We start from the raw sequence: 25,629 nt of genomic DNA on the forward strand, positions 1-25,629 counted from the left end.
ACATTAAATATCAGAATAAGAGCTACAGATCCTGAGGGCCATTGGCAAGTATCTTTTCTTGTAAAATAAGTGCTCCACACGGCTCTGGGGGGTTAATAAAAAAGCTAGTTATTTACACGAACCCATCGCTTCACTTCAGAAAGCCTTTATTAACCCCCCAGAGCTGTGTGGAGCACTTTTATCATGGATGGATGCACTTTGATGGAAAAATATACAGCCATTCACTGCCATTATAAAGCTTGGAAGAGCCAGGACATATTTTTAATATAATTCCGATTGTATTAATCTGAAAGAATGTCATATACACCTAGGATGACTTGAGGGTGAGTAAATCATGGGCTAATTTTCATTTTTGTGTGAACTATCTCTTTAACAAGACGACTAAGATGGGCTTCCTTGTTGTAGAGGCGACTGGAAGAGCGATCATTCAGATTTATATAGTTCAGGTTTAACTGATTATTCAGCTGAGTTTTTTCCTCTCGGTTCTAGACTCTCTAACTGCAGTGTGACAGGAGAAGGTTATAAAGCTCTGGCCTCAGCATTGAGATCAAACCCTTCACACCTGATAGAGCTGGATCTCACAGGGAATGATCCTGGAGAATCAGGAGTGAAGCAGCTCAATGATTTACTACAGGATCCAGACTGTCAACTGAAGACACTGAGGTGAGACGGGATCTAATAATTAACTAAATTAGTTATATGGAGGCTAAATATTCATAACTAATATATTATTTTAGCTATACAATTAGCTTGACAATTTGTTGCATCAAAATGATCAAGATCAGAGGGTTGTTCCATAAAACAAGATTAAAATACAAGCCAGGCTTATTTTGGTTAGTCAGACTTATTGTCGATTGATTCTTTTTCATAAAGCAAACTTAAAATAGTTCAAACTCAGTTACTCTGGCAACTTATGCTGGGAAACTAGCCTGGTCCAGGGCAGGCTAACTGTCAGGCTAAGCCTCAGTTGTTGCACAGATCCTCTGCACAGATCCTCTAACACTGACCAATAGGAACACAATGACTGATATTCTCTCATACATTATTTGACTTTATTAACCACTATCAGTCCAAAAATAAATATACAAGAAAATCAACTTAAATAAGGCTACAATGATAAATGAGATAATATAGACCTACAAACGTGTTAAATTGTATATGAAATGTTTGTTATCGTTGATATATATCCTACAGTTTTTCTTTTCTTACTGGCTGAATGTTTTGTGCCCAAGATTTAATTAGATAGTTTTAAAGATTTATGAATACATTTCTCTCTGGTTTTAATTGGCAGCTGAAGTACATTTTTATGGTTATTAGAAGAACATTAGAACATTACAATCTAAAATTGAATAAAAAAGCTTATTAAAGCAGAAGTTAAAATCACAAAATTTACAATAAATAATTACAAAAGCACAGATTACATTTTAACTGAATGAATAAGATGAATCTGCGCTTAGTAATTGGACTATATTAGACTTGATTTACCCCATTACAATAGTCCATTTACAGTTATTTCTATCATAAAAAATACACTTATTTGTAGGTTTAAAATTCTAAATAATGCACATCTAATGTCCAACAACAAATGTTTTAGTATATATATATGTACTTTATTATGTCTTTCAATTCATACACATTTAGTACAAATGTACAGTTAAAGACATAATATTTTCCCCCAATAAATCCTTCTTATTTTTCCTTCTACTTTTTTTATTTTGTGATAATACCCACCAACACATAATTGGAACAATAACCAATAAGTACATAGTTAGACACTTTTACATATGAAAAAAAAGGGAAAAATTAAACATTCACATATTTATATCAAACTCTTATAATGACACACAATTCCTAATAAGTTATTTAAATATCAAATATTAAATAAAATAACAAATAACTAGAAATAAAGGGGAGGAAATGTTATTTAGTTATAGGCTAATATGTATTCCTTTATTTTATGGAATATTCTTTGCTTTTATGGTGCGTTCACACCGGACGCGAATAGCGCGTCAGGCGCGAGTGATTTCAATGTTAAGTCAATGCAGAGACGCGTTACGCGCGTAAAACGCGTGTAACGCGTCTTTGCATTGACTTAACATTGAAATCACTCGCGCCTGACGCGCTATTCGCGTCCGGTGTGTGGGGCCAGTTAGAGTTGCACATATCTTTTCAAAATGTATACTTTTGCTCTTAATTTCATGTTATCCTCTCCATAATGTACCGTATAAACTAAATCCAACCAAACATTCTTGCTTTCTCCAAAACATTAAAAAAAAAAAAAAAAATTGCTTTAAAAGGTGTAATTCTCAGCATTCTAAATAAGTATAAGTCATCTTTATTAAGTAGCTTAGGTCCTAAACCCAAAACTATATTTTGTATCTTTATTATATTTGCTTTCTTAAATTCTTCCCTGAATTACTTCCATTTTATTTTTATTATTATTTTAAGTATAAAATATAAGTGTAATGAGCTATAAGTTCACTGTAACTTATCCAACATCCTAAAGATAAATTATTATAATTAGAAGATATTTCTGATGTTATAAAATATCGCATAGCCTATTATTTTTCCAAGCAAAATGTATATAGTCAGAATTATCGCGCTCCGATTTGGCGCACAAGCGCGCAGCAGCGCTCGTTCTATATGAGGTTTAGCAGCAAAATGGAAATATTTGCTAGATTTTTCTAAGATTTACAGATGGAGAATATTCCTGTGAAATGTAAGTTTTGCAAACACCATGTTTCAAACGCATAAAACGGCACAAAATATATGCAGTTTGATGGTGGATCGATTGGATCTATGATCGACCTCTAGGGCTGCTTAAGAAACGCGTGCACACGCAGTTATCTAGACTAGATAAACCTGGATCAAATTAGTGGGATTGCGTGAACTTGAATTACCTTTTATGAAACCGCTTTAGCCCCAACTTATTTGTTAGGTTCATTCAAGTCGTGTTTTGGAGTTTAATCCCCGCTTTTCTTGGCGTCTTTTATGGAACAACCCCCAGATCAGATGCTGCAGCTTCTGTCATGATGATGATAAACGTCAACACAGTTTAGTTGTGATACGAGCTAAAGGTCAAATAGACATTATGGGTCAGTATATGGGCTGCTATTCTGGAGTATACCTTGATAATTGAAATGAACAATTTTATTTTTGTGCACACTTCTCATCAAAATTCTAGATATCCTTTTAGTGAAATAGTTTTCTGAATACAATAGTTTTGCATCAAGCCCAGATTCACTGCATCTCTACAGCAGGTCTATGAGTCTCCAGATGTTCACAAACATGCAGTTTCACAGCCAGTGTTCTCTGTGCTGACGTTTATCACTTCTCCTGCTTAAAAGCCAGAATTAATTTCTCTTAATTTCACACTCTGTATTCATACTGAAAACCATGATCTAGTGAGCTTTTGTCCTTCTGCTCTGTGAGACGTTTCTGTTCTTATGCAAGTAAGTAAATTATATATATAAAGCACATTTAAATATAGCAGAGCTATCCAAAGTGCTGAACATAGTAATGAAATAAATAAAAAATAAAAGCACAGAAACGTAAAACCATAGAAAACAAACAGTGAAACAAGGATATTAAGTATCAAAACGCCAGGAAATAGAGATACGTTTTAAGTTTTGATTTAAAAATGTAAATGGAAGGTATTCCATAGACGGGGGGCGGCAACTGAGAAAGCTCTGTCTCCCTTAGTTTTTAAACGGGAGCGGGGGATAGATAATAGAGCCTGGTCTGCAGATCTTAATCTGGAAGATGACAGAAGAGTAAGAAGATCTGTTAGATAAAATGGAGCTTGATCATTAAGAGCTTTAAAAACAAACAACACGATTTTAAACTGAATTTTAAAATGAATCGGGAGCCGATGAAGGGACGACATGGGGTGACATGGGGTAAAATTGGGGTGACATGGTCATATTTCTTTGTTCCCGGTCAGCAGCCTTGCAGCTGCATTTTGTACCAACTGGAGGCGACCAAGTGATGACTGAGTTTGCTTTAGGACTGAGTGTCGCTCTAGTTTCCTTCAAATTTATATTTATTTGTGTATTTAAATGTTCAAAGAAAAATAAAAATACATTTATCGTATCAATCTTTTTTGTAGTGCAACAGGCATTGAGTTGAGAACTGAATTGACTCTTCTGCAGGTTTGTGAGTCCTGCTGCAGAGGAAGCCTGTCAGTATGTGGATAGAGTTGTGGGTATAAACCCGTTACTCCAGAGAAAGCTGAATCTGCGTGGACATAAACCAGGAGACACACGAGTGAATCAGATCGCTGCTCTACTGCAGGATAAACACTGTCGACTCAACACACTGACGTGAGTATTGCTCATTTATTTATAATATTACTTTACTTTTAGTTGTAATGTTAGCTGATGATAATATTTCCTCACTTGTTTGAGTCAGAGCAGTTTTTTCCTCAGCATCACAAAGAGCCACAACAATTTAAAGTAATAAAATTAAACAGCAAATTAAAAACACAATTAAAACGTGATATCAAGCTTTAAATATTTGGTTAAGACAGACAGTTTGATCATGGGTCAATAATTATTTCAGTAACTGTTGTAAAAGCCGGCTATTTGGCCCAACTTCCGGTTTCCAAACAGCCGGTAAGGACGCGCGTGTTCGAGTCTCTCCAGCGTTTTAAAGGAATTTTTGTTAAATAAGACACAGGTTCTCATATGCAATTATCTTGTTTTAATCTGACTCCATGAATTAAATAAAAGTTCAATGTGCAATAAGGTTATGTTTACACTTAAATAGTTACAACATGATGTAATGAGAATTTAAACCATTTGTACCCAGCATAAAGGTTACCTGAGAGAGGGAGAGAAAGAGAAAGAGAGAGAGAGAGGGAGAGAGAGAGGGAGAGAGAGAGGGAGAGAGAGAGAAAGAGAGAGGGAGAGAGAGAGAAAGAGAGAGGGAGAGAGACCCTCTCCCCAGCTTGGCATCCAAAGACAAGAGAGTGAAGAACCCTTGCCGTCCAGTTTTGTCATTTCTCCCCCCACCGTGTCCCCAACACCCAGGTGTGAGACATTCAAACTGACCAATCAGAGCATCACAATTTTCCCCATTGTCCCAAACCTCCGGCCCACAGGCCCATATCACCGCTATGCTGGAAATGTCTTAATGAAAAGCAGTGTCTTTGTTGCATTGAAATAATCTTGGATTATTTTCAACCTTACACTGTAAAGGCAGAACAATGTTTTTGTATCAGAATCAGAAATGTTCATAACTGCTTTCAATCAATGTTTGTATTTCACAAAATTTAAAATGTCAAATTTTGGTGCAGTATATAATGTAACTTGTAAAAATTGAAGAAGTGCATTTTAAAAGTCTGTGATCAGTGTCTGCCTGTAATAAGATCCACTGAAGGCAAGTTGACTGAACACTAGTGATGAGCGCTTTAGAAACACGCTTCATGAAGCTACGAAACCTTTACAAATCTTTGGTTTCAAATCAGTGGGTCGGAGTGTGTATCAAACTGGCAAAGTCACATGATTTCAGTAAACGAGGCTTTGTTACGTTATAACTGTTTCAACACATTTCAAAATGTCAATGGTTCACCGCTGAGGGGCGATGATCTCTGTGAACCCATGAATCATGCAGATTTACTGAGATTAAACAAATGTTTGTGAAATATTGTAAATATTAAAGTTATAGCTTATTTAGAGAAATCAGCAGAATGTCTTAGTGCAGGCGCTAACGGCTCCAAATATGTATCTCGTAATTTACCCCACTAATAATGTCCATAATGTTACCAAACTTCTATATTAGTGCAAATAGGTTCCGTACTCATAAACTTCCCAATGCCTCGTTAGTACATCATAAGTTTATTAAAATAACACTTGCCTGATGGGTTATGCTACTGCTAGACCGGACGTTGACGTCACTTCGGTGAGTTGAGAAAAGTCAGTAAAAGTCCCTTGCAAAACTCACCAGTGCCATCACACTACATCCTTATGCTTTGCTTTCTGCCAGGACTTTTACTGACTTCAGAACAGTGAATCATTTTGCCACGAAATTGGTTTAATTGATTTGAAGCTTTGAAAAGCTTTGTTTGTATTCAAATAAACGTGAACAAAACTAAAAAAACAAAGACTTGACTGAGAAACATGAAGGTCACCAACAGCAGTCACAGGGAACAGAGCCAGACAGAAGACAATGGCAACATGAAGGCAGGGCCGTACGCAGGACTTTATAAAGACTGAGGTCCCAAAATTGATGTTGCTGTGGGGGTTCGGGGGACATTTGTGATTTTCCTGATCTACACGTGCAATTTAAGGTGTTTGAAGGACAAAAAATGGATATCATTAGCTTTAAAAGCATGTCAGTGGGCAGAAGCATAAATTATTAGTCAAGCAGAAAACAGATTCTTAAACATGAGAATCAGATTAATACTCATAATAATAATTCGTTACATTTATTAATTAATAATTCGTTACCTGCTCTTCCTCTCTCATCTTCATCACATTCTCTCTTTCTTCTTCTCTCAGTCTCCTTATCTTCACCTGTATATCTTCCCTTCCCAAAGCTGAGCTTTGATTGATAGTCTTTGCAAACTGATTATTTCTGTCTGTTGTTCATAACTTCTATCGTAAAACAGCGGTTTAGTTTCGCTGCTTGCATCATATCTCACACTTTATGACCGTTAACTGAAGCGGGTCGTGAAGCGGCGCTGGAATTCGCGCTCGACTCGCAGCTTCTGTGAACATAAAGCCCGTCTACTTTGACTTGATTGGTCATCTAAAACATGGTGACATTGACATTGAGTGTTGTTAGTCCGCTGAAGCAGCTCAGATGAGGTCTTTATCGTGGTGATGTGCAATATCATTACAGCACCAAAAGTAGAGTTAATATTAGCCAATTATTTCACAACCTTCATTATATAGACCATATACTGTATAGCCCCTTTCAGCGCTGCACTCGTTGTCTTTTGACTTCCGGTCTGCATTTCACAGCGATCTTGCGTATTTATGAATGTACGGCTCATTTTAAAATCTTCCCGGTCTACTGACATTTGTTAAGACATCTGCTTAAAACATTACCATGCTCATGATAACTTTCATTAACTCTACAATAAGTGAATCCACTTCACCAGCTAATTACTCCTGGACAGCGATGCCATAGAAACATGGACATCAGTTTGGTTTGAAATGTGCTGGGGACAGAGACGCTTTCGGAAGTGCATTTCCAGAAGTGCTGGGTACAATGACGCATTTTTCTCTTTCACGCATGTCATGTTTTGAAAGACGATGCCCTGTAGCTTACTAATGTAAATAAATAAAAATGTATACAAAAATGTGATGATGATGTCCGACTCGTTTTATGAAGAAGAAAGCCTTAAATTTTCAAAAAGCATTAGACATATGACCTACTATTCTGCTTCATAAATGTCAGTGCAGAGAATCTCAACGTGAATAAATGCATGATCCGCCTATTTAATGTGTACCTTAATGGTCCAGTGGCAGAACTTTCACCAAGCCTGTCAGAAGTTCTGGCTTCTAATCCGCATTTGTAGGCCCTATATATTTTTTCTCTTTTTTCTCATCAAAACCGAATATGTTCATCAGTGGTTGTATATCAAGCAGGGACACGTTTGTGTTGAGAGTCTCCGCAACGTATTGAAGCGCGCGTATGGAAGTAAAATAATGCCAAATGATTTTGAAATAAAAAGCCTGTTGAATTGCACTACTTGAAAAAATATATGCATTGCATTTACCATGCTTGCATTTTAATTCATTGTATTTTTAGGTCTTGCATTTTTATGGGCTGAAATTCAACATGGTTGTATATTTAAGCTGTGAATATTTAAATTCAAAACATTTCAAACACATTTTCATTAAAAAAACCTCAATAATCCATTTTCACCTTTCATATTTCACTTCCAAAATATTCAAACGGTTTAAAAATACAACCTATAATATTCAACAGGCAATTTTCGGTCCATTTTATTTCGCTTTACAAATTCGCTTCCACAAATTCAGTGGTTCAAATTCGACAGTAAATTCAACATTGACATCCAGGAACTGCAGGAAAAGCAGTAGATTACCGAGCATAATCTCCATGTGCTGTTAGTCGTCCTCACCAGCAGGGGGCGCAAGCGCGTGTTGTTGACGAAGACCAGAGCAACAGTTAGAGCAAGCCTAGTCTCGCGTAGCAAACTGAATTCATAGCAGCTTTCTTTGGCCAAGGCCCGCCCATAAGGCAGTTTGACCGACATGTCAAACAACCAATTACAGTTCGTTTCGTTCAGCGTCGCGTTTCGGGGCGTGGAAATATCCCCACAACAACAGACCGGCGTGCAACAAGTCTCCACTAAGTGCCTCAAACAAAACTCCTGGACTTACGTACTTTTGAGAATCCTACGTTTAGCTGATCTTGATAAATGCTCATTGTCACTCATGTAAACAACAGTTTTTCTTCCGCAATCACACGTCTGCGCTTTGTTTCCCGGCGGACCGAAAATAAACGTGACACTCGCGCCGCCAGGAAATACGATAAAATTCAACCAATCATATGACGACTTCGACATTCCTGAAGTGTTTCCAGTTAAGTGTACCATATGCATCAGACGTTTAGCCAGCGTTCCGTGGGCGTGACGTCTGAGGCTGAGACTAGAGCAAGCCATTCATTCATAAAAACTGATTTATTTGTGAATATTATGAGGGCTGTTTTTATGTGTATTGCTCAGAAAAACACAAAAATAACCCATTTCCACTTATTTGGTCAAACTTATAAGTGCTTTTAATATTTTCAGTGATGTGCAGCCTGTACATATGTTCACATCTCAAAAAATTGACCCTTTAAAAATTATATGAAATGAATGTGTAAACGAACATAAAGTAGTATATTTAAATGAACAGTGTGTAGTCTTTCTCTGTGTTACCTGCATCTGGATATCCCTGTTTATTTGTCAGCAAAAGTCTGCTGGATGAAGCTAAACACGCTAGCTGATCATCATAAATCTGATTCATTTTATTTTCTCTTTCTGTCATTAGTCTGAGTTATTGCAGTATTACAGAGAAACAGAGTCTCATCCTGACTTCAGCTCTGAGATCAAACCCGTCACACCTGAGAGATCTGGACCTGAGCGGGAATACACTAGGAGACTCTGGAGTGAAAAATCTCAGTGATCTACTGATGAACCCACAACTCAAGCTGGAGAAACTACAGTTAGTGTCATTATACTGTACAGCAATTACAGTGTGACTGAAGTTTATTTATCTGAAGACAGCAGGGCTTATGTTTCATTGTTTACAGCAGTGCACTTTCTGGAGTTTCCCTATTGCTCACATTTTATGTGTTTTTTTATCTAGATAGTAATGGTTTAATTTCCAGCATTTGATACAATGTACTGATTGTGTACATGCAGAAATCTGCCTTTTCAACAGAGAATAAAGAAGAGAGACGTCAAATAAATAGTTAAAATGGAAGAGAAGAAACCGTGTCTTCCAGCACACAGAACTAGTGTGACTGGGTTTCAGAACAGACTATTGGTCACTAAATGCTGCTGTAGCTCTTCAATAAGATGATCATCATAGATGTGAACTATTGTTATTTCTCTGTCTTCAGTCTGTATAGATGCAGTATTACAGAGAAACAGAGTCTCATCCTGACTTCAGCTCTGAGATCAAACCCGTCACACCTGAGAGATCTGGACCTGAGTGAGAATACACTAGGAGACTCTGGAGTGAAGCACTTATGTGCCGTACTGAAGGATCCACACTGTAAACTGGAGAGATTGAGGTCAGTCACGTTCACATACAAGAATCAAAATGCTTAAAATCACTTCAACAGTTTAAGGCGAGACACTACAGGTGAATAGGGTCAAATGTGTAACTAGCAGATATCACCATGAAAATTTCCCAGTTGATTGCTTACATTAAGATGAGGAAAAAATGTATTACAAGTTTTCTGTAATTTAATGTTTAAATATGCAAATTAGGCATTGTCTAATTAAATATGTGCTAATTTGCATATATTTTTTTTAAAAATGATCCGAGTATTGAATAAAGCCAGGTTCAAAATTCTTTTTTTATTGTGTTCACATATTAGATGGGGAAAAATTACAGAGGGATTTATGGATATCTACTTTTGTTATCCTGTAAATCAGAATTATACTGTGAATAGCCTTAAAAAATAGATTTTCGCCACGTTTTTTGGAATAAAATGTTATATAAATCAGGCAAGAAATAATATATTTACAAATACCTCAGTAAATGTCTTCATAATATAACTAGGCACAAGACTGGAAGGTTTGGTGTATATCGGTGCGACTGAAGTGGAGATTTCAGACTTGCAGAATGAGAGAAAAGTCATTTTGAGAAAACGGGCTTTAAAGGGGTGGTTGATTATGATTTCACTTTTCTAGCTTTAGTCAGGGCTGCCAACTCTCACGCATTGAGCCTGAAACTCACGCAATTGGCCCTTTTCACACGCTCTCACGCAACACATCCATTTTCTCACGCAGAAAAAAATCGCGAAGCAAAGAGGACACTGACAACGACAGACAAGACAGAGCAGGGGTTACTTTTGATATAAAATAAATGATCAGCTCTCAGATTCTGTCAATTTTATTACGCAATTCAAACAATAAATACCGTTTTGGCGCTTGTGACGTGACAGATCTCTGTAGCGCCTCAGTTCAAGCGGCACGTGAACCGATCATCTCTAACTCTTCTCGGCTCTGCTCTTCTTTACTATTAGTAAATAAACCCGAACTTACCGAAATGTATATCGGATCAACCAGTGTTTTTCAACCGCGGTAAGAAGTCAATAAAACAGGTCGGCTAGAACAATGTCACATAAGTTACATTTACATCAGGAAAGCAATTTAATGACCATTTATAGGCTGGAAAAATTAGCTATAGAGTTTTGTTAAATATGTCCACTATATTAGGCTACATATTATATTGTTACTTATATCATTAAAATATTATAAAGTTGTTATTATAATAAAGAACGCATTATATTTCATTTTTGTTATTTTTAACCTTTAATAAAAAATAGCCTAGGGCTCTCTGTTTACAGCATTAGTGATTTATTTTTTAACATGTTTCTACTGTAACTAATAATTATAAAAATGAATCGATATTGAATCAAGATGTCAAGCAATAATAAATACAGTAACTTGCCAGTAATTGTAACCATGCAGCTAAACATTGTAACATGTTGTCAGTAAACTTAATAAAAATAAGTTACCAAATGTTTTGACAATCACAACTTATTGTGATGCAAGGTTTTTTCCACATACCCCATCATCACCCCCCCCCCCCCCATCTCACTCCAAGCTAAACTCAAAAGTTGGCAGCCCTGCTTTAGTTAGTGTGTAATGTTGCTGTTTGATCATAAACAACATCTGCAAAGTTACAACGCTCAAAGTTCAAACCAAAGTAAGATATTTGCTTTTAAAGAAAAGGACGACAACAAACGGCTGGTAGGAACTACACGACATTCCTCCCGGGTTAGTGACATCACCAACCCTAAAATTTACATAACCCCGCCCCCTGAACACAATTTATAGATTATCATGACAGAATATGCTAATCAATGACTAGAAGATAGTTAACTCCACATCAGCTGCATAAATTCATCAACTAACCATTCAGAAATGTCCTGTTGCTTCTACATGATGTCACTTCTTCTTCGGGTTGAACATGAACTAAAAGTTTTTGAAATTTCCAGTGTGTGTGTGTGTGTGTGTGAGGTAAAAGGACAAAAGCTGTTGAAGCTCCGCCCCCTGTGCAGCTCATTTGCATTAAAGGAACAGACACTAAACTACGTATTTCTGCTCAACTTCAAAAAGTGACAACTTTAACATGCTATATAAAAATATCTGTGGGGTATTTGAGCTAAAACTTCACACACACACTCTGGGGACATCAGAGACTTATTTTACATCTTGTGAAAAGGGCATTATACCGCCCCTTTAAAGATTGCATCAGCCAATGAGATTGCACATTTAGAGTTAAATCCCCCTTTAACTTTCACGATTGGTTGCTGATAAACAGGAAATGACCATATTTGGACCCGACAGCATTGTACAGGAGAGAGAGAGCTTTCTAACGGTGTGTGTGATGACAGGAGCAGACAGAGATCGCGGAGCAGCGGATGATTTATAACACCAACTTTTGTTGAATTTATGAGAAATCTACACACGCAAACAGACAAAGTGCAGTAAAATAAAGACCTAAATGTGTATTTCTGACTTTTTTCCACCACAAGTCTGAAAGAAGACATGTTATTGAAGACAAATATCCCAAAATCTCAAAATTGACCAGTGAAAAAACCCGATGTTTTTGCCTGCCGTGTCTCTCCTTAAACTAACACACTTTATTCTCAATATCTCTCAGTGAGTCTGAGTTCACATTATATTTCTGCACACATTTTCACCGTAGTATTTTGAGATCTGGTGAAATAAAGATGAAGATCTCTCTTCCTCTGTCTGCTTTATTTGCTGATGAAGATGATGTGACGTTACAGAATAAACAGTTTTCTTTTCTCCTGTCTTATTTTCTTCTCTCTCTGCTAATGTAGGTTAAGATGCTGTTATATGACAGATGAAGGTTGTTCTGATGTGACTTCAGCTCTGAACTCAAACCCGTCACACCTGAGAGATCTGGACCTGAGCTGGAATAAACTAGGAGACTCTGGAGTGAAAAACCTCAGTGATCTACTGATGAACCCACAACTCAAGCTGGAGAAACTACAGTTAGTGTCATTATACTGTTGTTGTAAAGTTTTTCTTTCTTCGAAGCAAGGACCAGTGAGACAGTTGGGATCGCGTTCAGAAGTTGTTATTTTTTGAACACGGCTGCGGGTTCCAAAATCAGTCTAACTCTAATACAGTATTGCATTGTAGTTATATACATTCCCAGGGGGAGGGATTACATAGAGGTGGAGATTCTAAACAAAGCATGTAAATGTAGCCTACCTGAGTCACATCTCTTACAGAGATTTCCTGATCTCATCAGCATAACAGTGATTCAGAGCTAATGCTAATCCAATCAGCCGGACTAATCAACGACTGGGCCAGGGGCTCCAAGAGCCATTTGGGCTCCAAAGGCCATTAGGAAAACAAAAGGTGAGAGTCTCAGTGATTCTGTTCATTTAACTTACAATGGAGAAAACCGGTCTGGCAGGAATCTCTTGCTGGCATTGCAGGAATCTCAATATTCATCTGAAATCAGTCTACTAAACTTTATCAGTTTATATACTATTGCAGTGGAAAAACTAAATTAGACATTTAATAAATTTGTTATCCTTCACTGTACAGCAATTACAGTGTGACTGAAGTTTATTTATCTGAAGACAGCAGGGCTTATGTTTCATTGTTTACAGCAGTGCACTTTCTGGGGTTTCCCTATTGCTCACATTTTATGTGTTTTTTATCTAGATAGTTATGGTTTAATTTCCAGCATTTGATACAATGTACTGATTGTGTACATGCAGAAATCTGCCTTTTCAACAGAGAATAAAGAAGAGAGACGTCAAATAAATAGTTAAAATGGAAGAGAAGAAACCGTGTCTTCCAGCGCACAGAACTAGTGTGACTGGGTTTCAGAACAGACTATTGGTCACTAAATGCTGCTGTAGCTCTTCAATAAGATGATCATCATAGATGTGAACTATTGTTATTTCTCTGTCTTCAGTCTTTATAGATGCAGTATTACAGAGGAACAGAGTCTCATCCTAACTTCAGCTCTGAGATCAAACCCGTCACACCTGAGAGATCTGGACCTGAGCTGGAATAAACTAGGAGACTCTGGAGTGAAGCACTTATGTGCCGTACTGAAGGATTCACACTGTAAACTGGAGAGATTGAGGTCAGTCACGTTCACATACAAGAATCAAAATGCTTAAAATCACTTCAACAGTTTAAGGCGAGACACTACAGGTGAATAGGGTCAAATGTGTAACTAGCAGATATCACCATGAAACTTTCCCAGTTGATTGCCTACATTAAGATGAGGAAAAAATGTATTACAAGTTTTCTGTAATTTAATGTTTAAATATGCAAATTAGGCATTGTCTAATTAAATATGTGCTAATTTGCATATATATATTAAAAAAAATATCTGAGTATTGAATAAAGCCAGGTTCAAATTTCTTTTTTTATTGTGTTCACATATTAGATGGGGGAAAATTACAGAGGGATTTATGGATATCTACTTTTGTTATCCTGTAAATCAGAATATACTGTGAATAGCCTTAAAAAATTTATTTTCGCCACGTTTTTTGGAATAAAATGTTATATAAATCAAGCAAGGAATGATATATTTACAAATCCCTCTGTAAATGTCTTCGTAATATAACTAGGCACAAGACTGGAAGGTTTGGTGTATATCGGTGCGACTGAAGTGGAGATTTCAGACTTGGAGAATGAGAGAAAAGTCATTTTGAGAAAACAGGCTTTAAAGGGGTGGTTGATTATGATTTCACTTTTCTAACTTTAGTCAGGGCTGGCAACTCTCACGCATTGAGCCTGAAACTCACGCAATTGGCCCTTTCCACACGCTCTCACGCAACACATCCATTTTCTCACGCAGAAAAAAATCGCGAAGCAAAGAGGACACTGACAACGACAGACAAGACAGAGCAGGCGTTACTTTTGATATAAAATAAATGATCAGCTCTCAGATTCTGTCAATTTTATTACACAACTCAAACAATAAATACCGTTTTGGCGCTTGTGACGTGACAGATCTCTGTAGCGCCTCAGTTCAAGCGGCACGTGAACCGATCATCTCTAACTCTTCTCGGCTCTGCTCTTCTTTACTATTAGTAAATAAACCCGAACTTACCGAAATGTATATCGGATCAATCAGTGTTTTTCAACCGCGGTAAGAAGTCAATAAAACAGGTCGGCTAGAACAATGTCACATAAGTTACATTTACATCAGGAAAGCAATTTAATGACCATTTATAGGCTGGAAAAATTAGCTATAGAGTTTTGTTAAATATGTCCACTATATTAGGCTACATATTATATTTTTACTTATATCATTAAAATATTATAAAGTTGTTATTATAATAAAGAACGCATTATATTTCATTTAAGTTGTTATTTTTAACCTTTAATAAAAATAGCCTAGGGCTCTCTGTTTACAGCATTAGTGATTTATTTTTTAACATGTTTCTACTGTAACTAATAATTATAAAAATGAATCGATATTGAATCAAGATGTCAAGCAATAATAAATACAGTAACTTGCCAGTAATTGTAACCATGCAGCTAAACATTGTAACATGTTGTCAGTAAACTTAATAAAAATAAGTTACCAAATGTTTTGACAATCACAACTTATTGTGATGCAAGTTTTTTTTCCCACATACCCCATCATCACCCCCCCCCCCCCCCCATATCCAAGCTAAACTCAAAAGTTGGCAGCCCTGCTTTAGTTAGTGTGTAATGTTGCTGTTTGATCATAAACAACATCTGCAAAGTTACAACGCTCAAAGTTCAAAGCAAAGGAAGATATTTGCTTTTAAAGAAAAGGACGACAACAAACGGCTGGTAGGAAATACACGACATTCCTCCCGGGTTAGTGACATCACCAACCCTAAAATTTACATAACCCCACCCCCTGAACACGATTTATAGATTATCATGACAGAATATGCTAATCAATGACTAGAAGATAGTTAACTCCACATCAGCTGCATAAATTCATCAACTAACCAATCAGAAATGTCCTGTTGCTTCTACATGATGTCACTTCTTCTTGAGTCTCTCCATCATTGTCTGACTCCGGGTTGAACATGAACTAAAAGTTTTTGAAATTTCCAGTGTGTGTGTGTGTGTGTTTGTGTGTGTTTGTGAGGTAAAAGGACACAAGCTGTTGAAGCTCCGCCCCCTGTGCAGCTCATTTGCATTAAAGGAACAGACACTAAACTACGTATTTCTGCTCACCTTCAAAAAGTGACAACTTTAACATGCTATATAAAAATATCTGTGGGGTATTTGAGCTAAAACTTCACACACACACACACACTCTGGGGACATCAGAGACTTATTTTACATCTTGTGAAAAGGGCATTATACCGCCCCTTTAAAGATTGCATCAGCCAATGAGATTGCGCATTTAGAGTTAAATCCCCCCTTTTACTTTCACGATTGGTTGCTGATAAAAAGGAAATGACCATATTTGGACCCGACAGCATTGTACAGGAGAGAGAGAGCTTTCTAACGGTGTGTGTGTGTCACAGTGTCTGGTTTATGTTCCTTGGGTCACCACTAGATGTCCTCCTTCCCCACGGTGTCCATCACACTATTGAACTACATTTCCCACGATCCTTGTCTTCTCATTGCACTCAGCTGGTTCCTTATCACTGATCATTGCACTCAGCCATTTCCCCATTATCATTGTCTATTCCCTGTGTATTTATACCCTGTCTGTTTTAGTATGTGTCACGGAGTCCTTGTCCATTATCACGCCATTTCCGAGTCCTGGTTTCTTGTTCTGTTCTTGTTTTATGTTTGGATTGTCCTTATGGTTTTGACCCCTGCCTGGACTGTTTGTGAGTACGGATTTCCCTCAAATAAATACTAAACTGCATTTGGATCTTCTCCCTTGTCTCATTGAGTGTGGATCGTGACAGAAGGACTCCGTCACACCTAGATCCAGCAGTATGAGTTTCAGCTTCTCTTCCCCAGCCATCGAGCGGGAGAGGAGGGATTGTTTTGAGGGGACCCGTCTGGTCATTTTTCGTGGGACCCGGGGAGGTCACAGAGGAGGAGGAGGTGGTCGAGAACAAGGCCAACACCACCCTCCACCTTGGCCCCCCTTCGTCCCTGGACTGGTGAGGGACGGATTAGAGCCACCATCTCGCCATCGCGGGCGGAGAAGGGGAAGACGTACGTCCGCCCATCCAGAGACTGTTCACGTCCCGTCTGCCCAGCCAGAGTTTGTTCACGTCCCGTCTGCCCAGTCAGAGACTGTTCACGTCACGTCTGCCCAGTCAGAGACTGTTCACGTCACGTCTGCCCAGTCAGAGACCGTTCACGTCACGTCTGCCCAGTCAGAGACTGTTCACGTCCCGTCTGCCCAGTCAGAGACTGTTCACGTCCCGTCTGCCCAGTCAGACACTGCTCACGTCCCGTCTGCCCAGTCAGAGACTGTTCACGTCCCATCTGCTCAGCTTGAGACTGGTCTAGAGATGCCCATTTGTGGGGCCGCCAAGGCTATGATGGATTATTTAGAGCGTCTGGCTCGGATCCTGGACATGCCAGTGTCTGCTGTTCGAGAGCCGGAGCCGGTGTCTGCTGTTCCAGAGCCGGAGCCGGTGTCTGCTGTTCCAGAGCCGGAGCCAGTGTCTGCTGTTCCAGAGCCGGAGCCAGTGTCTGCTGTTCCAGAGCCGGAGCCAGTGTCTGCTGTTCCAGAGCCGGAGCCAGTGTCTGCTGTTCCAGAGCCGGAGCCAGTGTCTGCTGTTCCAGAGCCGGAGCCAGTGTCTGCTGTTCCAGAGCCGGAGCCAGTGTCTGCTGTTCCAGAGCCGGAGCCAGTGTCTGCTGTTCCAGAGCCGGAGCCAGTGTCTGCTGTTCCAGAGCCGGAGCCAGTGTCTGCTGTTCCAGAGCCGGAGCCAGTGTCTGCTGTTCCTGAGTCGGAGCCAGTGTCTGCTGTTCCAGAGCCGGAGCCAGTGTCTGCTGTTCCAGAGCCGGAGCCAGTGTCTGCTGTTCCAGAGCCGGAGCCAGTGTCTGCTGTTCCAGAGCCGGAGCCAGTGTCTGCTGTTCCAGAGCCGGAGCCAGTGTCTGCTGTTCCAGAGCCGGAGCCAGTGTCTGCTGTTCCAGAGCCGGAGCCAGTGTCTGCTGTTCCAGAGCCGGAGCCAGTGTCTGCTGTTCCAGAGCCGGAGCCAGTGTCATCTGTTCCTGAGTCGGGTCTTGTGGTTCCGATTCCGGTGGTCCGGAGACGGAGGAGGAGAAGGAGAAGGGCCTCTTCAACGGACCGTCCGGTGGTTCCTAATCCAGAGACCATCCCAGAGGTGACTGCCATCCCTGACGTGCCGGTTAGGCATGCTGCTCTGCCAGCCCCGCCCGAGCTGCTCGCCCTGCCGGCCCCGCCCGAGCTGCTCGCCCTGCCGGCCCCGCCCGAGCTGCTCGCCCTGCCGGCCCCGCCCGAGCTGCTCGCCCTGCCGGCCCCGCCCGAGCTGCTCGCCCTGCCAGTCCCGATCCAGCATCACGTCACGCCCGCCGAGCCTGAGCTTCACGTCACGCCCGCCGAGCCTGAGCCGGTGGTGTCTGTTGCAGTTCCGGAGCCGGTGGTGTCTGTTCCTGTGCCTGAGCCGGTGGTGTCTGTTCCTGTGCCGGTGGTGTCTGTTCCTGTGCCTGAGCCGGTGGTGTCTGTTCCTGTGCCTGAGCCGGTGGTGTCTGTGGCAGTTCCTGAGCCGGTGGTGTCTGTTGCAGTTCCTGAGCCGGTGGTGTCTGTTGCAGTTCCTGAGCCGGTGGTGTCTGTTCCAGTTCCTGAGCCAGGGTCTGTCTCTGTTCTGCCTTGGTCTTCACCGCCATGGCCGCCTGAGTGGTCGTCTCCGCCGTGGCCGCCCGAGGGGTCTTCTCCGCCCTGGCCGCCAGATGGACTGTCGTCTCCGCCCTGGCCGCCAGATGGACTGTCGTCTCCGCCCTGGCCGCCAGATGGACTGTCGTCTCCGCCCTGGCCGCCAGATGGACTGTCGTCTCCGCCCTGGCCGCCCGATGGACTGTCTGCTTCGCCACGGCCGCCGGTTAAATTATCATCCCCTGTTCCTGTTCCCCTTCATGGTCCTGGCCCTCCATCCCTCCCCCTGATCCTCCACCATTCCACCTCCCGCCTGGACTCTTGTGTTGTTTGTTTTTTGTGGGTCTTGGAGCGTCTGGTAGCCGCTCCGTAGAGGGAGGGTTATGTCACAGTGTCTGGTTTATGTTCCTTGGGTCACCACTAGATGTCCTCCTTCCCCACGGTGTCCATCACACTATTGAACTACATTTCCCACGATCCTTGTCTTCTCATTGCACTCAGCTGGTTCCTTATCACTGATCATTGCACTCAGCCATTTCCCCATTATCATTGTCTATTCCCTGTGTATTTATACCCTGTCTGTTTTAGTATGTGTCACGGAGTCCTTGTCCATTATCACGCCATTTCCGAGTCCTGGTTTCTTGTTCTGTTCTTGTTTTATGTTTGGATTGTCCTTATGGTTTTGACCCCTGCCTGGACTGTTTGTGAGTACGGATTTCCCTCAAATAAATACTAAACTGCATTTGGATCTTCTCCCTTGTCTCATTGAGTGTGGATCGTGACAGTGTGATGACAGGAGCAGACAGAGATCGCGGAGCAGCGGATGATTTATAACACCAACTTTTGTTGAATTTATGAGAAATCTACACACACAAACAGACAAAGTGCAGTAAAATAAAGACATAAATGTGTATTTCTGACTTTTTTCCACCACAAGTCTGAAAGAAGACATGTTATTGAAGACAAATATCCCAAAATCTCAAAATTGACCAGTGAAAAAAACCCGATGTTTTTGCCTGCCGTGTCTCTCCTTAAACTAACACATTTTATTCTCAATATCTCTCAGTGAGTCTGAGTTCACATTATATTTCTGCACACATTTTCACCGTAGTATTTTGAGATCTGGTGAAATAAAGATGAAGATCTGTCTTCCTCTGTCTGCTTTATTTGCTGATGAAGATGAAGTGACGTTACAGAATAAACTGTTTTTTTTTCTTCTGTGTTATTTTCTTCTCTCTCTGCTAATGTAGGTTAAGCTGCTGTGATATGACAGATGAAGGTTGTTCTGATGTGACTTCAGCTCTGAACTCAAACCCGTCACACCTGAGAGATCTGGACCTGAGCTGGAATAAACTAGGAGACTCTGGAGTGAAAAACCTCAGTGATCTACTGATGAACCCACAACTCAAGCTGGAGAAACTACAGTTAGTGTCATTATACTGTACAGCAATTACAGTGTGACTGAAGTTTATTTATCTGAAGACAGCAGGGCTTATGTTTCATTGTTTACAGCAGTGCACTTTCTGGAGTTTCCCTATTGCTCACATTTTATGTGTTTTTATCTAGATAGTAATGGTTTAATTTCCAGCATTTGATACAATGTACTGATCGTGTACATGCAGAAATCTGTCTTTTCAACAGAGAATAAAGAAGAGAGACGTCAAATAAATAGTTAAAATGAAAGAGAATAAACCGTGTCTTCCAGCGCACAGAACTAGTGTGACTGGGTTTCAGAACAGACTATTGGACACTAAATGCTGCTGTAGCTCTTCAATAAGATGATCATCATAGATCTGAACTATTGTTACAGGCCTGATAGCGCTCCGGCGTCACGTGTCTGCGAAAAAAATAAAATAAATCAGGTTCGCGTGATCTGACAATTCCAAAGATCTGAGAGGCGCTTTCACTAAACCACACCAGTAAGCCTACTTCAGCCAATCAGTAATAGGGTAGGGGCTGATTTTGGCCAATCAGATTAATTCAGCAGTCACTCCACGTGCAAATTTGTTTTGTGTTTGTCTTTCCCACACTGGCAGCGCTAAACGTAGCCAAAGTCATGGAGTGCAAGGGTCTGTTAAAGGTGCTTGAAGTACTTGAATTTGACTTTTTTTAATGTAAGTCCTGTAAAACCTTGAAAACAGACATATTTTTAAAGAGGTACTTGAAAAGTGCTTGAATTATTAAAAACAGGGATGCATCGATACCGAGCAACAACCGATAGGCCTACTACCATGCAGCGTGTGTAGTAACAGAGAGCTGTGGTGCGCGAGCTGACAAGAGAAAACCGTGCAGTGGATTAAGCGCGCAGCGGAGCAGACGCGCGAGAGGGTCGAGCTCATCCCACAGACATCACAACGAGCCATGTAGATTATTATTAACGTTAACTGACGAGAGAGAGAGAGAGAGAGAGAGAGAGAGAGAACCCGCGCGCACAATTCTGTTGAATGCTCTTGATTGCTGACACTCAGCGCGTGTTATATGGATGAAAACTAAATCGTATATGTAACTTAAGTAAAGTAAAAAATTACTGATTTATGTATTACCTGATTTATGTATAACGAGTGGTTCCCTACATTATTACTGGACGTTTGGTTCCATGAACGCAAACATCAAAATCGCGCGCCGCGCAAACCAGTGTCTCAGCGCTCAAATACTGAATTAAATTGTCTTTCACGTCTTGCACTTGTACGGACGAATTCACTCAAAATTATGTAAAAACGCCCGTCTTGGTGAGTATCCTAGTAAACAAAGTCGGTTATCTCAAGTGAACGTAGCCATGTTCAAATGGGGTCCGTGCGTTCGTCTTAAAGGGGCCGCAGTTTAATAAATCTTAATGTTAATAAACAAAGGTCAAATAAATTACTCGCTGCTCTTGACTAACTAGGCTACCCTTTTCAACTTTACAAAAATATACATCTATATATAATTTATACAGTAATGAATATGCAATTTTTTTCACATTTGATTACTTTATTAAAATGTCTGTAGCCTACCTGTTAGATCTGCCCAAAAAAATCTAAAAACACTGTTTAATTCATTTTTAGCCTGCCTTTGTTCTATTGTAATTATTTGAAATTCGATTATTTGTTCGTATTTTGTTACTGACTGCTGACTTGTCTTTAATGATGTATTCAATTCACATTAATTAGGCTGGTAGTTTTTGTTGTAGTATCAAAATTGGATGAAATAATTGGTATTTCACTGGTGTCTAAATGTGTACCACTGACCCAATCCTCAGCACTGAGCCCTTCTGGAGCTGCTCTAAATATGTGCTGTACTATTAAATGAAAGATAAAATATCATAGAGCAATAGAATGAAGAGGAAAAGTAACAGAAGCTCATACAATGCATTTTAGCAGGCTTAATTAAGATTGAAAATAACTGAAAAAAATATATAATTGATGAACAAATTAAGCCAACTAATATGATTTATATTATTTTGGTTTATCTACTAATACATTTAAAAATGACAAATGTAGTGAAAATGCAGGGATCGGTTACGGTATCGGCGAGAACCAAAAAGGAAAGTATCGGACTCGTTCTGCAAAAAGTGGTATCGGTGCATCCCTAATTAAACATATTTATAAAAAATGATTTTAATATCAAAATCATTTAAGGGACCATTTATCTAAATGTTCTCCCAGGGGAGCACACCCCTGGATCCCGCTTGACAATTATGTTGATCAGGGCATATATCTCGGCTTAGGGGCCGCTTACCTCCCAGGGAAAAAAAGTTCAGGCTCAGGATTTGTTTCTACTATCACCCCTGTTGTTATTTTTAAACTAAAACACTTTATTCTCAATATCTCACAGTGAGTCTGAGTTCACATTATATCTGTGTAAAATTCTTCACATTCATGATTTGTTTGTAAGATAATCTCTCTTCCTCTGTTTGTGTCTTTCTAGTCTATATGGCTGTGGCATCACAGATGTTTCTTCTTTAACTCAGTCTTTGACTGACTCAAAAGCACTGCAGTTTTTAAAAGAGCTTGAGCTGAGTTACAATAAGATAGGAGACTCACAGCAGCGGCTCAGAGACGAGCTACGAGACTCAAACTGTGTCCTGAGGTGAGGAAACATCACTCTGAGATATTAAAGACATCTTCATTTACCTCTGATATGTGAACACACCTTTCAAACATTCGTGAAAGGAAATTATCATTAAGCTTTATTGCAACAAAGGGTTTGTGTGAGAACACAATGTGAAGTTATTGAAATGTTGAACACACAGGAGGAAAGAGAACAGAAGCTCACGGTCACAGCTTTACACATCAACACCTGCTTTATGAACTGTGTCAGTAGAAGTGAATCATTTCAGTGTGAAAACAGACTTGGTCAGATTGTAGGAAAGCGCTGCACTCCTGCTAAACTCAGTGCAGGTCCAGCTTCAGCTCACAGGAGAAATGTCTCTGTCTCCAGTGTGTTTTTACTGGGACGAGCCACACGTCACACTCCTCTACACTTACTTTACTCGCAGTGATTTACTAAGAGCCGACAGACATGTTTAAACTAGAGGACAAGCGGCTTTAACTAAAGGTGTGTGTTTAACTCAAAGTAACATTAGTATTTGCTCCCTGTGGTTTATTCCATACACCATACACTCATTAGTTTCTCCTTTACAGAGACTCAATAGGAGTCGCACCGACACACACACACACACACACACACACACACACACACACACACACACACGTACACACGTGAACATTATTCAGGTTTTAAATTTATTATATTTAAAAACACAAATATATATGCAGGATCATGTAAAGTCGGTAATTAATCTGATTACAGGAATTCAATTTAACTTATTCTTACAAAAAAAAAACAGTAATTGAAATATAATAATTTACTCTTTGTTCCACTGAACACTGATTGTTTTCTCTTCTGTTCTACTTTACAGAGTAGATGCAGATCGATCACCAAACGTCAGAGCAGATGAAGATCGATCACCAAACGTCAGAGTAGATGAAGATCGATCACCAAACGTCAGAGGATTGTTTGCATCATGGTTTAAATCTGTGAAACGGAGATGAGAGGAGCAGAAACCATCAGGAGATCCACAGAAGAGTCACTGCTGTCTATGAGGAGAAATAACTGTGTGATTAATGTGTTTCATACAGGAGGAAGAGACTCAGACTTCACAGTTCAATAAAGCAGCATGTGTGTTAGCATGCGTATTAGAAACATGTGATATTGAAAGATTAATGTTGGTTTATTATTCAGCCAAATGATGGTTTAGTTGTAATTAAAGGCGAACAGAGGAAGAAGCTCAGATGAGTGTCCGCAGAAATCTCCACTATCAGGCCTGCAAATATAATAATGTTTGGGTTGAACTCATCCATAATTATTAAAAATTTTCTAATCATAAATGTGATTGTCAAGTATTGCACATAAATGTTTCAAAGATATAAAGTTTACATGTAACTTTTAAACATTTACATTATCTCTCTAACACAGAATATGTTTATTGGTATTGTTTTATTGTATATGAAGTTAGTTATGTGTGTCTGATGCACAGATCTACAGTGTATTGTCTTTGTTCTGTAGAGTCTCTTCTCCTCTACAGACCGACTAAACATGTTTACCAGTTAACAGCATTTGTGTGTCTTTCACTCGCTCCTCAGACAGCAGACGGATGTGGGCCACGGCAGGCAATGATGCGGCACTGCAGGCCTTCTTATGGCAAAGATGCGGCGCTCATGGCAATGTGTAATCTGAATATGAGCCTAAAGGCCCATATGATAAATCATGAATATGGCCCTAATATCACAAACCAAATGTGGGCCGCCTATGGCAGAAATGTGGCACAATCGACAATGACTAATCTGGGTGTAAACTGAATATGGCCCACATATGTTGCAGCAAATGTGGCCCAGTTATCTTTAACACATATCTGGGTCAGTTTTGGCAAAGATGAGGGACAGTAATCACTGTGAATCTGAATGTGAACCTAAAGTGTCCCACACATGACATGGCAAATATGTCCCGGTTACATTGCTGTGGTGAGCAGGACGAGGTCGAGGGTCGTGTGAGGACGGCGAGGCCGGTGGCGTGATTGATAATGAGCGACACATGTGAGGCGCACCGGTCTCGAATCTCTCACGGAGGAGCGGAAGCATAAAGGAGGAGCGACGACAGTGGAGATGGAGAGAGGAACAGGCCTGGACTTGTGTTGTGTTTCTGTTGTGTGTGGCCAGCAGTCGTCCGCGAGGGGCTGCTGCCTTATACTTTTGTTTTTGTACGTTTTATTTTGTTATTAAAAGTGTTGAATGTTCGCCGGTTCCCGCCTCCTGAAAAACTTTTTGGTCCAAAAATAAGACTTTATTCAGCATTGTATTCTCTCCTGGGTCTAAAAATAAAAGTGTTTTATTTCAGTGAATAAGAGCTGACGGGGGACAAAATGCCCGATTTCCCAAAACGTTGAACTGAGCAATGCCATTGTGCCAATTTAATAGGCTACTTTTAAACGCATATAGCTCAGTAATGTCAGTTTTATGTATTTGCTGAGAGGGGTCGGGGGGAATTTTTGTTGGGAAATTCAGAGGAGAGACGCACACTTCGATTAGACTGGATAAACACATGCAGCATCTTAATTGTTAAGAAAATGAAACGAAATAAATGAATAAATCAAGCCTTTATTACAAAACACAGCATTCAGAAAAATGCGCACCCCTAGTTCCTACGTCTATGGCCCAATATGCGGGCCAGGAAGCGGGTCGGGTACAATATTTTCTTTCTTTTGTTTGCGGTCCGAGTTGCGGGCGGGTTAGTTGAAAACGTCGGTCGGGTGCGAGTTGTTTATACATTGACCCGCGCATCACTGCCATGTATCATTCGTTCAATCGTTTTTTCCCCCCAAATTAATACCAAAAAAAAAAAAAAAAATGAAAAACGACTTGTTTTTGAGATTCTGAAAACGAGATCTAAATTTTTAAAGCAGGTGAACACATACTGTATTTTAAGCGGTTGCTGAATAGAACCTTGTGGGAGCGGGACGGAAAAAAACAGTCCCGCGCAGACCTCCTTAAACCTAGGTGTGTAACGTTAGCCTATGTGTGTCCCGAATAAATAATAATTAAAAAAAGGAATAAAGTTCAAAAGTTGGACTGTATTGGTACAGTCCATTGCACTATGC

The 25,629-nt window shown here is 40.0% G+C and overlaps 1 protein-coding gene across 1 annotated transcript in view; it reads left to right on the forward strand.

The window, feature by feature from the left end:
* The window catches only part of LOC306998033 (NACHT, LRR and PYD domains-containing protein 12-like), a 39,040-nt gene extending 13,766 nt beyond the window's left edge, over positions 1-25,274 (forward strand). Inside the window, exons 9-17 of the mRNA XM_079611764.1 lie at positions 490-663; positions 4,152-4,322; positions 9,006-9,179; positions 9,580-9,753; positions 12,544-12,717; positions 13,659-13,832; positions 19,745-19,918; positions 22,401-22,562; positions 23,395-25,274. Coding sequence (XP_079467890.1) covers positions 490-663; positions 4,152-4,322; positions 9,006-9,179; positions 9,580-9,753; positions 12,544-12,717; positions 13,659-13,832; positions 19,745-19,918; positions 22,401-22,562; positions 23,395-23,527 — 1,510 coding nt within the window. The 3' untranslated portion in view covers positions 23,528-25,274. The remainder of the gene's footprint in view (positions 1-489; positions 664-4,151; positions 4,323-9,005; positions 9,180-9,579; positions 9,754-12,543; positions 12,718-13,658; positions 13,833-19,744; positions 19,919-22,400; positions 22,563-23,394) is intronic.
* Positions 25,275-25,629: the final 355 nt, after the last annotated feature.

Source organism: Phoxinus phoxinus (genome assembly GCF_949152265.1).
Source record: "Phoxinus phoxinus genome assembly, chromosome: 5".
Lineage (NCBI taxonomy): Eukaryota > Metazoa > Chordata > Actinopteri > Cypriniformes > Leuciscidae > Phoxinus > Phoxinus phoxinus.